This window comes from Rhincodon typus, chromosome 11, assembly GCF_021869965.1.
Source record: "Rhincodon typus isolate 14 chromosome 11, sRhiTyp1.1, whole genome shotgun sequence".
NCBI lineage: Eukaryota > Metazoa > Chordata > Chondrichthyes > Orectolobiformes > Rhincodontidae > Rhincodon > Rhincodon typus.
The window spans coordinates 43,022,637-43,035,519 of NC_063342.1; the positions used below are offsets into that span (position 1 = coordinate 43,022,637).

At 37.7% G+C, this 12,883-nt stretch overlaps 1 protein-coding gene across 4 annotated transcripts; it reads left to right on the forward strand.

Moving 5' to 3' along the window:
* The first annotated feature begins 349 nt into the window (after positions 1–349).
* On the forward strand, positions 350–12,883 carry tiprl (TIP41, TOR signaling pathway regulator-like (S. cerevisiae)). 4 transcript variants are annotated; one of them, XM_048602844.1, is made up of 9 exons: positions 353–480; positions 1,081–1,152; positions 1,567–1,686; positions 3,142–3,321; positions 3,645–3,744; positions 4,023–4,154; positions 9,073–9,168; positions 11,312–11,374; positions 12,040–12,883. In XM_048602844.1, the coding sequence occupies exons 3-9, from the start codon at positions 1,583–1,585 to the stop codon at positions 12,202–12,204; spliced, it is 840 nt and encodes a 279-aa protein (XP_048458801.1). In that variant the 5' UTR covers positions 353–480; positions 1,081–1,152; positions 1,567–1,582; the 3' UTR covers positions 12,205–12,883. The 4 variants fall into 4 exon arrangements, with proteins under 4 accessions (XP_048458802.1, XP_020383304.1, XP_048458801.1 ...); XM_020527715.2 differs by lacking the exon at positions 1,081–1,152 and having other exon boundaries at positions 351–480; XM_020527716.2 differs by lacking the exon at positions 1,081–1,152 and having other exon boundaries at positions 362–541.

A 12,883-nucleotide genomic window follows, 5' to 3' on the forward strand; every position in this document is an offset into this window, starting at 1 on the left:
TGGGGGCATGGTGGGGGAGAGATGTGGACGGGGAGAGATGGGGGCATAGTGGGGAAAAGATGTGGAGGGGAAGCGGTTGGTGAGGAGAGGGGTGGGGGGAATGGGGACGAGATGGGGTGGAAGAGAGTGAGGGTTGGGGGTGGAAAGGGTGAACCTGAGGGGTATCTGCTGCTGGATCTTCCTCGGTCGGGCTCCCGGGACACTTTTTTTTGCAGGAGGAATTGAAATGACTGTCTGGGTTTGCTCACAAACTGTACACAGACCAAAGGCGCGCGGCTGGGGGGCGGGACTGCTGTTTGAAAGGTCCTCTCCCTCTCTGTGGGAGGAAAAGCCGTATCCCCCAGTCAGTGGGACCTTTCAGCTCGGAACGATTGGCGGGTTCCGGCGATGTGGGACCGGATTAGCGGCGGACCGGGGCCTAGGAAATCCGGAGCACCGGCGGCGGCGGATCGTGGGGCTGGAGTCACCAGCGGGAGGCAGGTGAGGAGCAGGTGGTCCGGACGGGGAGATCGATGTGGGGTGGGTGTAGTGATGGAGCAAAGTAAGTATCAAACCGTATGACAGGGGGTGATCGGAGAGAGAGTGGGGGTCAGGGCTCGGGGGAACTGCAGCAATCAATTACAGATTCTTGTGCGGAGCTCGGAGATGCAAATAACTGAGAGTAGCATAGAACCACAGCCTGAGTGCGCTGGGGTTTTCCTCTATTTTAATTTAATTCTTCGGCTTTCAAAGTTGATGATTAAAAGTTATGTATTTTGCCCTCATGCCCTAAAAAAATAGTGGCGGGGAGCTGCTTTCCTGGAACGCTGCAGTTCTTGAGGAGTAGGGCCACCCATCATCCCGTTAACAAGTTCTGGATTTTAACCTAACAACAATGAATGAATGGTCATATGCTTCCGAGTCAGGACGGTGTGGAAAGAAATTTGGAGATGATGGTGTTCCCATGCACCTGCACCCTGTTTTTCTAGATGATAGAGGTGATGATTTCACCGTAGCAGTTACCCAGGAATTTCACCGAACTTCTCTGATCATCTCTGATTATATTGTCTACTCCAAGATAGTGAACTTAATGTCTTGCAGATGTCCCTTGTTTTGATCTCGCTGAAGAATGTAATGGTGCTTTATTGGAAGTAGAAAGAGATCAGCCTTCAGGTACATGCTAAGAGTTGTCATGCAGAGTGCTTACTAAGAGCAACAGCAGTGTATTGTGGAAATTGCTGTCTGTTGTTTGATTGAGCTTCTTTATTTAGCTGACTGCATAGCAGCTCTGGAAAGACCAATAATGTTGAATTATATGATGTAACTGTAAATATTTAATGCATCATTAATTTACAGCCTTCAAAGCTATATTTTCATTATTTACAGAAACACCCTCTGGTCACCTCTAGCATGGAGTCAAGTCTCTTAACAATAAACAGATATATATAAAAGTGATTTCTATAATACACTGTATGCTTATAGTCTTCAATCTCTAGTATTTATGTGATCAAAGATATGCTTGCACAACCACTATACATACACTATAACTGAGATGATTTATAGAATTAACTGAATATTTTCTTCTAGGTGACATTCGACCGCTATGACAACACATAGTTTCAAAAACAGCAAGCAAGAATTTAACTTTGGACCATGGAAACTAACTGCCAACAAAAGCCATATTATGAAATCAAAGGACATTGAAAAGTATGAAAATAACTTCTTTGATTTCTAAACTAACTTACTGTCTAGTAATATCTCCATTTGCAAAAAGTAGAAATAATAACTTACTGATCCTGGATCAGGATAAGTCAAACATTTATAAGTTCAGTGCCTTATCTGTTATAGTCAAAAAAATAAATTGTCTCCTGGGGTCAGGTCCAGCAAGAGGGGACCCCTTTATCTACTCATCATTTAACTATAATAGGTTTTTAGCAAAAAGGATGTGGCTACCAAAAACATCCGTGAGTGTTAAACTGTTTATGTGCTGTGACAGTAAAGGATAAGGAGGCAAATGTCCTTGATTTTTTTTGAAAGGAAGAAAGGATTAATTTTTATTGTACTTGTTCTCTGAAACTGATGAAAATCCCTCCAACTATCACACATACAAATAGATGACAGTTTGGGAGGATAGATGAAGCAATTTTAGTTGAGCAAAGTAAAAGGGATTGGGCTCTTAACATTTGATGACTTTGAAGGCTTCAAGTTGAGCTTGGTAATCTTCCTGAGTTCATTGTTGAGGATGTTTAAAGATATAGATAGATGATTTATCTGTCCTTATGAAGATAGCTGCTATGTTGAGTTTTTTTTACAAAATCTCAGTGACACATGGAGCTGAAGAATTTGCAGACAGGGTTCGAAACTTGCAAGTTGTTGAGATAGAGACCCATATGAGATTGCTAATTTTTCAACATCGAAAGTGCTTGTCCTGATTTGCAGAGAAAGCAAGTGCTGAAACATACAATGGGTTAGGTGGCTTGTCACATGATTCTCTATCTAATTGTCCAGTTACCCCAAATATTTTTGGGTTATAGTGGATTCCATGTGTATAACTTACATGATCAGACATCTGGGCTACTTCTTTTCAGAGCCAGAGCCTTATTGTTCAGGTGGTTAAGTCTAAGCTTGTCTGTAACATAGCAAAATGGTCATATGGTATGGTTTCAGAGATAGCAGGGACTGCAGACGCTGGAGAATCTGAGATAACAAGGTGTAGAGCTGGATGAACACAGCAGGCCAAGCAGCATCAGAGGAGCAGGAAGGCTGACGTTTCGGGCCTAGACCCTTCTTCTGAAGAAGTTTAGCTAAAATTTAATAGAACGTATCCTCAAGAATTGGGATTTATGTTGAATAAATTGGATCCATAATTTTGTTTTAGTTTACACTTGAATGTAAACCTAGATCTTTGGTCCTTTTGTGGAGCAATGGTAGTGTCCTCACCTTTAGACTAGGAAGCTTCAACTGGTGAATCTCCTGTAGGGCAGGTGGGACATTGAGGTGTGTAATAACATCTATGAACGAGTTGATTAGAAAATATTTAAACCTAGATCTTCCAGCTGATTGGTGACATTGTTGATGATGTGTAATTTAAGTAAAAGTACTATAATGGATGCTGTCTATTCTAATGTTTTCAACTCTACTCTTGACTGATTAACAATACAGGTTAGCTCAGGAAATGAAAATGCATTCCCTTCCAGAGATGTTGTTTGGTGATAATGTCTTAAAAGTGCAACATGCGGGAGGATTTGGAATTTCATTTAATGCTACAGATGCCTTAAGGACAGTGGATAACGGCCATGGCACAGTGAAAGTTGCATGTGCGGAGGCATGGCAAGAAAGCAGGTGAGGTCAGATACCTTAAGTCCAAAAAATATTATTTAGTTTAGCAGGTAATGTCTTAAATAAGAACCAGTGGTTTTAATCGTTGCTAATATGGTGCCAGTTTGATTATTTATATCTTGTATTTGAAGTTTTCTTTTTCACAGGTGATTCAGATTAATTTTCAGATATTGGAATCAGAGTATTACTATATTTTACAATTTCATAGTTAAGAGTGCATTATGCTGGGATTATCTTAATTTGGAGGTGAGTTTTGCCTGATTGCAGAATGAATTAGAGTAGGTTTTGCATAATAAATTTAAGATAATTATTTGTTTTAATCTTAGGGCCGATTCCGAACACTCTAAAGAAGTTGTTAAACCCTATGATTGGACTTTTACTACAGATTATAAAGGAACATTACTTGGTGACGAGTTAAAGCTAAAGGTAATTTGTGACAACGTTGACTTTACTCCACCTATTTGTTATATTAGTATTAGTGCTTAAGAATATTCTATAGATACATGGTTATATATAATGGCTGGAAATTTGGTCTAATGAAGTGAATCTTCAAAATGTTATCAAATTTATGAACTCTTTGCCTTCTTATTAGTGTCATTGTAATGTCCAAGGATAATTTTATCCATGTAATAACTTTGTTATTAGATAGTAATATGTAGCCATTCTTTAGTTGGTTGAGTGATACGCATTCATCTCATTCCTAGGTTACTCCTACAACTGAACGTATTGATTTGGAAAAATTGAAAACGAGAGAGCAGATCATGTATTTTGAGGAAGTTTTGTTGTTTGAAGATGAACTTCATGACCATGGTGTCTCCATGCTCAGTGTGAAAGTGGTAAGATGTATAATCTTGCTGTTCTCATTACAAAAGTTGTTAATGACACCATCCCGTAAGCAGTGAAAGCTGAAAATAAAATATATATAGTGAATTCTCCGGGGTAAGTACTGGGATCATTGCCTTTTCTTATCAATATTAATGACCTGAACTTGGATATACATGATGCAGTTTCAAAATGTGCAGCTGTCCTGTGTGTTGAAAGTATCGAGAACTATAAACTGTGAAAAGTTACAGACTTTGACAGGCTGATGAAAATATGTGGGAGATGAAATATAATACAGAGAATGGTGGTGATATATTTTTGTCTGGAGTGAGGGAAAGGTAACATAAAACAAAGATTACAATTCTAAATGGGTGCCAGACTGAAGGAAGGGAAAGTGGGAGCATAATGCAAGTGTTTGAACGGATTACAATTGTTAATTAACATTCTGTGGTACAAGACACTGTTTATACCAGCTGTTGTCCCCTTGGTGATAGAGCTTTTGGTTTGAAAATACAAATTAGGAGTAGGATTAGATCCTTTGGCTGTTGTGCGATTCAATGAATAACTACACAATCCCGCCCACTCCTTTTTTTTTTAGGTTTTAACTTTAACTAATTTTATAATAGCAAAATAAAGATCGGAAAATCCACTTTATTCAGGTAAAAGTTAAAATATCGAAAAGACTTTTGAAACATTTTAAAACCTATTGATTTATGACAATGAAGAAACTTGACATTCTATAAATGTAAAATTTCTTTTTCAAAGAGGTTGCTGAACAGTAATAATGAACAATTATAGTGAAAAATAATGAACAATACAGACAAAATGCAGTTTTTCAGATAAAATTATTCATTCAACAAAGCCTATTTCAACAGTTTCAACATCATGACTACATTCACGGCAGTTCCGGCGCCACACTATTGGAAGATTGTGATTGCACTGGAGAGGGCGCAGACAAGATTCACCAGGATATTACTTGGGATGAAGAAACTCACTTATGAGGAAAGACTGAATAGGCTGGCTTTGTTTACCTTGGAGTAGAGGAGGCTGAGGGGGAATCTGTTCGAAGTGTACAAAATTATGACAGTTATAGACAGTGTAGATTGCGACAATCTCTTCTCCATGGCAGATGTGTCTTAGACCAGCGGGCATAGGTTTAAGGTGAGGAGCAAATGCTTTAGAGGAGACCTGAGAGAGACCTTTGTTACCCAGGGGGTAGTAGAAATATGGAACGTGCTGCCCAAGAGGGCAGTGGAGGCAGAAACTCAGCAACATTTAAGAAGCATCTGGATGAGTACTTAAAATGCCAGGACATAGGCTATTATCCAAGTACAGGTAAGTGGGATTATTGGAGTTATGGTGTTTGTTGGTTGACATAAATGTGGTGGGCCAAAAGGCCTGTTTCTGTGTTGTATGAGTCTGTTAGGACCTTTTGTTACGTGCATTGCTTGGTGAAACTTGGGCTATTTTCCTTGGAGAGGAAATTTGAGAGAGTTGCTCAAAATCCTGAAGGGTCTGAGCAGTGAAAATAGGGAGAAACTGTTGAATAGATAGAAGCATGGGGACCAGAGGATACAGGTTTAAATGGATGGTAAAATAACCAAAGCTGACAGAGGATAAACACCTAGTGTATAGTTAAAATCTGGAATGTACTGTCTGAGAGTGGAATGCAGGCACAATTAATCATGAGTTTCAAAAGCAAATTGGATAATTATTTAAAGAGAAAAGAATTTGCAGAATTACTGGAAAAAATTGGAGGAGTGGGGCCAGCTGAGTTGCTCGTGCAGAGAGCCATCTGCATTGGAACATTCTGTGATTCAATGAATGGTGGCCTTTTTTTACTGGATAACAACTGTGGCTTTGTTTTTTTTATCCCAATATCCTACTTTAAACATTAAAGGAATACCAGTGAAATCATTGTTTTGCTAAGTTTTTGTTTGGAGTAAATCATATTGGATCAGGCCAATGAAATAAATCATGCAGTGCATGTATTAAATCATTTCTGTAATATTCTTAATTTCATTTTCCTTCACCAACAGTTTTTATTCTTCTCTGTGCATTGCTGATCCTGATGTTTTGGTTCCCGTCATAATGCCAGTCAGATTTTAAAATGAAGCTGGGGGGTGGCGTGCATGAAGAGAAACAAATACGATAACCTTTACCAGAGAAAAAGGTACTTGGCAAACTCATGGGACTAAAGGATGAAATGTCCACTGCACCTGATGAATTACATCCTTAAATTTTAAAGGAAGTAGCTACAGAGATAGTGAATGCACTGGCCGTAATCTTCCGAGAATACTTAGTTTCTTGGACAGTTCCAGAGGATTGGACGACTGCCTATGTGACACCTTTATTCAAATAAGGAGGGAGACAAAATACTGGTAACTGTAGGCCAGTTACCTTAACATCTATCATTGGGAAAACATTGAGTCTATTATAAAGGAGACAGCAGCAGAACATTTAGAAATGCATAATATAATCAAGCAGAGTCAGCATGGCTTCATGAAGTGGAAATAATGCCTGACAAATTTATTAGAATTTTTTGAGGTGGTAACAAGTCGGGTAGAAAAAGGGGAGCCAGTGAATGTAATATAGTTAATGTACAGCATGTGAGGCTACTTAATAATATGAGCCCATGCTGTTGGGGATAGTATATTAGTATGGTTAGTGGGTTAGCTAATCAATCGAAGGCAGAGAATTTGGGATAAAAGGGACATTTTCAGGATGGTAATCTGCAAGTAGTAGAGTGACAGGGATTGGTGCTGGGGCATTATGTATTAATGACTTGGATGATGGAAGTGAATGGACTATTATCACGTTTCTGAATGACGCAAAAATGGAAGAAATGATGATACGAAGAGTCTACAGACGGTTATAGACAAGTCAAGTGACTGGGCAGAAACTTGGTAGATGGAATATAAGGAGGAAAAATGCAAGTTTATGTAGTTTGGCAAGAATAATAAAAGAACTGAATATTATTGAAATAGTCAGCGATTTAAAAAATCTTCACCACAGAGGGATTTGGGCATCCTCATGCATAAGTTATGAAAAGCCAGCAGCCATGCTCAGTGGATAATAGGGCAGACAAATGGACTTGTGGCTTTCATTTTAAAGGCACTGAAATATATAAAGAGGGAAGTCTTGTTAAACTATACAAGGCACTCATCAGATCACATGTGGAATATTGATCTCCTTGTCTAAGGAAAGATGTACTGACATTGGTGGCAGTCCTGAGAAGGTTAACTAGCTAGATTCTGGGTGTGAAGTGATTTTCTTACAGAGAGAGGTTGAGTAGGTTGGACCTGGCCTTTTGGAGTGTAGAAGAATGTGAGGTGACCTAATTGAAACCCTTAGTAGGATAGATGTGGAGAGGTAGTTTCACATAGTGAAGTAAGTTGAGGATAAGAGGACATAATCTCAGAGCAAGAGGTTTACCTGGTCAGGACAGGATGAGAAGGAATTTTTTCTCTCCCAGGCTGATGAATCTGTGGAATTCTTTACTGCAGAGGGCTGTTGAGGCTGGGTCATTAAGTATATTTAAGTCTGAAATGGACAGATTTTTAATCAGTAAGGGAATTGAGGCTTATGGGAGGAAAGCCAAGAAAGTGGAGTTGAGTATTTTTTCAGCCACTGTCTCATTGAATGGCAGAGAAGACTTGATGGGTCAAATGGTATACTTCTGCCCATATGTTTGTGGTCTTTATAAAATCACCAAATACACTTTAATTGAAATACTGTGTCCATCTATGACTCCAATTCTGGCCACATATTTTAGGCAGAATGTCAAAGCCTTCGAGAAGGTTAAAGAGCTTTCTCAGAATGGTAATAGGATGAAGGACAAAGAAAGATAATGTGGATGCTGCAGATATGAATTAAGGACCAGAAAAATTCGCGAAACAAAGTTAGTGCTTTAGATTGATGATCTCTTGTTAGAAAAGGAAACATTTAGAGATGTGATTCTCCTAGTCTGATCAATTTGTCATTGGTCTCCTACATTATTCCAGTGATATTTGCCTAAAGACTGAGGAACAGCATCTGTGTTTTTTTTGATAATATTAGAGCCTTCCAGATTCAAATGGAGTTTAACTACTTCAGATCCCATATCTTTAAGATTTTTTTGTTCCGATGTTGGGTAGCTACTGTCAATGATAATAGGAACTGCCGATGCTGGAGAATCTGAGATAACAAGGTGTAGAGCTGGATGAACACAGCAGGCCAAGCAGCATCAGAGGAGCAGGAAAGCTGACGTTTCAGTTCTGAAGAAGGGTCCTCTGATGCTGCTTGGCCTGCTGTGTTCATCCAGCTCTACACCTTGTTATCTCTACTGTCGTTGATGTTGCTCTTCATACACATACATATATATACAGTTCATTAATCCATCTTTCCTCACTTACATATCCCCTTACTATCTTCTTCTGCCTTTCACAGTCAGCTTTTATATAATTTAATATCTCCTGTCTTCCAGCTCCCTTGTCACAGACTTTCCCTTTACTATTTCCAATTTTTACAATACCAGGATTTATTATTACCATAACATGTTGCTTGCTTAAAATGTATTATAGCTCTAAAGTTTGCCAGTTGTCATAAAAAGTAATTGACCTGAAATGTTAGCTCTGCTTCTGTCTCCACAGAGATCTATATAGCGGACATGTTCAAAGGATTTTGATAAGATTAAACAAATTGAAACTATTCACCAGGAAGACGATGCATTACCAAAGCGCACAGATTTAAGATGTTTGGTAAAGGAATCAGAGATATTTCCTTTCCTCAGTGAGTTGTGGTCTAGAATGCACTGTGTGAAAGAGTGTAGGAAGTTGATACAGTAGTAATTTTCAAAAGCAAACTTAATATATGTTGAAAAGGAAAGAAAATGAAGGAGAAGTAGAGGCTTGTGGCAGTGTATTTGAATAACTTATTCATCTGTTTTTCAAGAGAGTGATGCCATCTAGTTTCTTTGTGCTGCTGCGGTTTTTCTTGAGAGTTGATGGAGTACTCATACGAACAAATGATACGAGAGTTTATCATGAGGTAAGGATGGATAATAATTATTTACGTTTTCTATTGATATTTTAACTCAACTTATTTACAAATATTTTGACACACCTCTGGGACTTGAAAACAGGCATTCTGGCCCAGAGGTAGGGACATAACCACGAGACCATAAGTGCCCTTTACCTTATCTATATATTGTATTCATATTGTGGTATTAAAACAAAATATGATATAATTTAGTAACTATAATACATGCAGATGAACTGTAATTTTAAGTCTGTACTGTGCAGAGTTATCATCCATTCTTATTTATTCTCCATGAGCCTTTTGGATTTTCCATTGGATAAGAATAATTGGAACACAGAATCAAGTTCGATGATCATTTCCAATCCAATGCTGTATGAATGACATATATGTTTTGCTATGTTTCCTCCTACTCTTTACAGGAAGTGTGTCCCTATTTCAACCTCAAATGCAATACTTCTCGTGTTGCCGACACCAAGTCTCTGCAATAGTCCAGCTTTTTAATGATACAATGTTTACTGCTATTAACCACAAATTCAAATTAATACTAATGTCTGTAGTTGTAGTGAGGCTTTGTTGTGGACACCCATTCCTCTCCCCATGCCCAAACACAAAGTCAGCAATCAGCAAAACCATCAGATCTAATGAGGACTTGCCCTTTTTCTGTTCTCCTGTCTCCCATAAGAAACTCCGTAAAAGATTTAATGGCCATTTGGGAAATAACTACAGCTGAATAACTGATTTGCCCCTGAGAATATAATTTTGTATTTGTGTAATGTTAAATGCCTCTTTTATGATTAATTACAGGATTTTTAAAAAAGTTCTTATTTTTTGTTTGCTGATGATATTTCAGCATCCCTACTTTTACTCCATGTGTATGTTGCAATCATGATATTTGCTGTCTGCAAATTTTTTAAAATGTGATTTGATTAGTGCTTTTTATTTACTAGTTGGCTGTCTGAGAATTTTTTAATGTGATAGGCTACTTGGACAGCCTGTCCAATTGCACATCAAGAAAGTTAAAGTTCTTGTCAAAAAGATCACTAACTCCCATGTGAAGCTTTCTGAGGGAATGAAAAATCTTGGCCATTTTTTTCTTGTCTTATAGCAGTTTTGGGGCTGAAATGCCACATAGTCAACCTTGTTCATGAAGCCTCTACATACAAATAGATTTTGCCTTTCAAATCATTTTGTGACTGCCTTCCACTTTGCCTTCAGTCTTGTTTTGTGCAAGAATAGATTTTCTTGGTAATTTTGCTCCAATAGCTCAGAGGCTGTCAGCTGAAATTTGCCAAATAAATAAAACTTCTACGATACCACCATATTCTTTTGGGTTTTTCTCTCTCCATCTTTGTCTTTCCACTTTTTATTTAATGTTTTCAACACTTGACAAAGACATGACTGAGCAATGAGGATGAAAACGATAGAATGATTTAAGAAATAATTAGATATGAAGGAACTCTACAATTAGAATTTCATAGAATCCGTACAGTGCAGAAAGAGGCCATTCAGCCCACTGAGTCTGCACTGACCCTCCAAAGAGCATCCCACCCTTTCCCTATAACCCCATTTGGGGTTTTTACCATGACTAACACCTTTAACATAAACATTCTTGAACACTACTGGGCAATTGTTTTTTTTTCTGAATGGTTAAATAAAGATGGATTGCATAACCTTCCTCATCTATAACTGTACAATTTTCAGAGAGGAGGCTATATTATTTTATACAAAAATGTATTTTGCAGTTTTCAAAATTTAAGGCCATTCTTAGTTCTTCCCTAAACCCAAAATAAGAAATAAAACATTGCTGATGCTGGAAATCTGGAACAAAACAGAAAATACTGAACATGGCAAAGAATGAAGAAAGAAAATATGATGATGTTTCAACAACGACCCTTTATCAGGACCTTTTATCAGAACCCCATACCCAGGCCCTTATAGGAACTGAAAAGAATATGTTGAAGGAAAAAACATTGAACTGTGCCAAAACAGAAGTTGAAGCAGCAGTAATGTTTTCCCTTAAAGATCTAGACCATACATTCTGGTCCTTTCCAGAGAGATCTGGAACAACAGTATATGAACTTAAAAAGTGAAGAACTATGAAAGGTGAGATAAATTTTTAATGAAGAAAAACATTTCTTTCTCTTTTTCAAAGGCTGACAAAAACTACCTTCTCTCTGAATACAGCTCCCGGGAAAGTAGTATATCTGCTCTTCAGGTAAATTTTTTGAAGTGTCTGGAATTTGTAATTGAATTACTTAAAAATTAAAAGATTACCAGGCATTTTGGAAATGCAACACATGTGAACAGTTGGCAAAAGTAAATTGCATGTCAGATTTCCTCATAACTCCTGTCCTGTTTTGCCAAATCTGATGGAATGATGACCTGAGATTGTTAATTTCACCTTTCATGCGAAGTAGTGTTTGTGGAAATTCTTTGTGTGCGCTCATTTTAGTGCCCTAGATTGGGAGGGTAATCCTTCTACAAAGGATGCATTTACAGATCAGTTGTAAAAACAACAGCACTTTAGGCAGCACCATGGTTGAGTTCTATATGTATAGTAAGGAACTGTCAGCCTATTTTATGATCCAAACATTTTATGGCATATTAAAGCTTGGGCCAGCTTTTGACTAAAAATAAATGGGCCCTGAAATTATGCTGTCGCATTCTACGCAAAAATTTCTTTCTACCATTCTCCAGATATTTTTTTCTTTTGCCATTTTACTGCATGTGTTAACTAGTTTGAAATACTTGGGTGAATGTGTTAAGTATTGATGAGTTAGAATCTCATAGTACATTTTCAGGACCCTGGATTGGTGGGAGGAGGTTAAAAAAACTTTGCATGTAATTCCCTAAACCTATTCAGATTCACTTTTGTTTCAGAATGTTCCACAGTATCTTTTTACTGATCCGAATGAGATCTCAAAGTATTTACCCCTGAAAAAGCTAATCTGCGAGAAGTTGGAATTCCCGGAAGGTGTGGATAACAACACTACATTTGAAAATATGCAGAACTGCGTTGCAGGCAGAGAATCAAGACAGACGTGACATTCTGCTACAGAAAGAGAGGAGTTGTGTGCTCTTTATAAGTAATAGACGAGTATAATCCTATTTGATTTACTTTAGTAGCTGCCAGTATACTACTAAAAAACTACTGCAGTGAATTTTGTGTTGTAAAGCTGCAGCTAATGTTCTGACAGCTGTAACGGGACTATTTATCAAAAACAACATTTATTTTCCGGCTTGCTTTAAGAATTCAGGCTTAGTTGTAGAAGCCAAAATATTGTGAGCAGTGCAGCTTTCAGTCTGATTTTTATGTGCAAGTTATTGATGTTTCTATTTTTTTTGCTAATGAAATCTTGAATCTATTCAAGTTCTGTAAAGACAGATGGAATTTTTAACTGGTTATTTGTAATTAAGGTGAAAATTAGTTGATTTACAACAGGTTGATTGAAACAGCATGGTTCATAATGTGCTGTAGTATGGGAATATGCTTGAACAGTACCACAGCATTTGTACTTGTTTGTCACTAACACAACCCCCTTGCATATGAGTAAATTTCAACATTTGTCCACATAGCCAATATCACAGGCAGCCATTTACTGCAAGTTACCTTTGTGCAGTTTTGTATTACTGATCAGTTAATGTAAGCCAATAATGGATATCATTAAAACAGTGGAACTGTGTAAACTATAAAATCTAAATAAAGATTGATTTCTGAATAGGA

Coding starts and splice junctions, on each gene's coding strand:
- tiprl (XM_020527715.2), top strand. CDS start 1,583: ATGACAACACATAGTTTCAAAAACAGCAAGCAAGAATTTAACTTTGGA. Junction 9,169..11,311: donor ATACGAGAGTTTATCATGAG/GTAAGGATGGAT, acceptor TCTTTTTCAAAG/GCTGACAAAAACTACCTTCT. Junction 11,375..12,039: donor GTAGTATATCTGCTCTTCAG/GTAAATTTTTTG, acceptor CTTTTGTTTCAG/AATGTTCCACAGTATCTTTT.